This window comes from Camelina sativa, chromosome 17, assembly GCF_000633955.1.
Source record: "Camelina sativa cultivar DH55 chromosome 17, Cs, whole genome shotgun sequence".
NCBI lineage: Eukaryota > Viridiplantae > Streptophyta > Magnoliopsida > Brassicales > Brassicaceae > Camelina > Camelina sativa.
The window spans coordinates 24061289-24063378 of NC_025701.1; the positions used below are offsets into that span (position 1 = coordinate 24061289).

The 2090-nt window shown below is 37.5% G+C and overlaps 1 protein-coding gene across 1 annotated transcript; it reads right to left on the bottom strand.

Moving 5' to 3' along the window:
- LOC104757919 lies at positions 540–1931 on the bottom strand. Its single transcript, XM_010480711.1, has one exon. The coding sequence runs from the start codon at positions 1882–1884 to the stop codon at positions 727–729; it is 1158 nt and encodes a 385-aa protein (XP_010479013.1). The 5' UTR covers positions 1885–1931; the 3' UTR covers positions 540–726.

Genomic DNA, 2090 nt, shown 5'->3' on the forward strand with positions numbered 1-2090 from the left:
TATGACGTGCCTAACACCTCCTTATATACCCATCAAGACTTCCTAATCACCATAGGAGAAGACTTCCAAATTCCATACGGAAAATACTTTTTCCTTTTTATTATTTTCTTTTTCAACTCCAATTTAATCAACCAAAGAAATAGTAGTTTTCCTCTTCAATTCATCCTCAAACCGTCCATCAATATTGCCTTCTCAAACCTTCTAGAAATTTATCACACACATAAAACATCAACAATCCTATATCACTTCTTGAATCATACAGACACTACTTCAGACAAACCAATACATCTTCATAAACGATTATAATTTTGTTTTTGTCTATTTTTTGTTGTTGCTATCATTCATTGAGCGACATTAGAAAGAACAAAAATTCTGTAATACTTTACCATTCGTTTTCTACTGATATTTGAAAAGAAATTCTCCTTACAGAATCATACCAAGATCATCAGATCATTCACATACCACAATGGCCGACTTCACATCATAAGCTTAACATTTACAGAATCAAATAACCCAATATATTTATCCCCATAGTTAAAATTTTAAATTATTTTTAAAAATTCATGCGAGAAACATCAACTATACAAAAAAAAAAATCTTGACCCAATGTTAACCCCATAATTAAATCTAAAACGCCCGGATTTAATCATATTACGGTATATATCCATGATTCTCATATTTATAAAACAAATACTCCTTAAATGAAAACATATATTTGAAAATGTCTTATTCTTGATTTTGAATCTTTCCAAGTGAATCAAGAGCCTCAGTGCGGCTACGAACAATCTGATGGAAGACATCCCTCACTTTCCTATCAAATGGATCCAAACCATCTTTCATGGCTCCGCACACATGCATCAATTCTTGAACTCTCTCCTTCACCTCTAACCCTTCCTCATCGGTTAATGAGAAATTATCTGAATCAATTAATTCACTTAATATTCTTGAGCTCCTCTCGATTTGGTTAATCTCTTTAAGTAGTCCACAACCCTTCTTCTTTTTGTCTCTTTTCTTTGATTCATCCATGATCTTATCATGCAAGGACATGACTGGTACTGCCCACTGGAAATGCCTTGGGAAATAGAAATGGACATGTAAACCACGGTCTTGGCAAGGTATGGCTGCGACAAGAACCCATGTTACAAACAATAATATTGATGTCATCGTATAGACCGTGAGGGCTAGGCCATTGGTGGCCATAACATCGCTGGTTCGAGGCGTTGCTAGGTTATGTCCAATGCCTTGTAGCTGCCTAGCAGCCGACCATGACCGGGAAACGCTCCAAGAAAGTGACCTAAAATAGCCAATGTGTTGATTATGGTCTTTGTTGCGTGCGAAAGAGCGATTACGGTGGGCCAAAGTGTTAGAAGAGTCTTTCTCGTCTAGCATTCCGATAGCTAAATCAATCAAAGCTTTCTTTGCACGGTGGATTCCTCCTTCGCCAAGTTGTTGTCTTTGGCTAGTGTCCAAAGCGGATATGACGATTTCAATCAGTTGCTTCCATTGTCGGATTTGCTCGATACCATCACGGATGGCATTGCATACATCAAGAGCCTTGACACTCCTTTCGAAGTAGTCTTCTATCAATCGGTCCATTGGCTGTTTAAGGAGCTCAGACTTGTGGTTGAATATTATAACTCGGAAATCTTCTTGGCAACCAAGAAAAGAATCAAGAAGTTTCCCTATCCATTCAAGTGAGAGGATCTCATCATCAGCCGCAGAGGCATTAAGATCGATGAATTTTTCCGCTACTTGTCTTTGAAAAGAATCTAACTCCACCTCCATGCTCATAGGCTCGGGGAAGGCTGTTGGATCCATTAGGTGCGCTTGGTCACGACGCAAACTAAGTAATGACCTTCCAAACGAATATTCTGTCTCTGGCATGTTTGGAAAATAGATGAAAAATTGGCTTCAAGAGATTAATCTACCTTAGGAAGAAAGTGGTGATGAGAATCAATTGGAGAAAGGGATTTGTAGCATGTTTAAATGTTCGTTAGTCTCTCTTCTTTTCTCCTATTTCTAGTAAATTCACTTTCACCTTTGTTTTTTAAACCACTTAATTTGCAGTTTATGGTTACAAATAAAAGAAC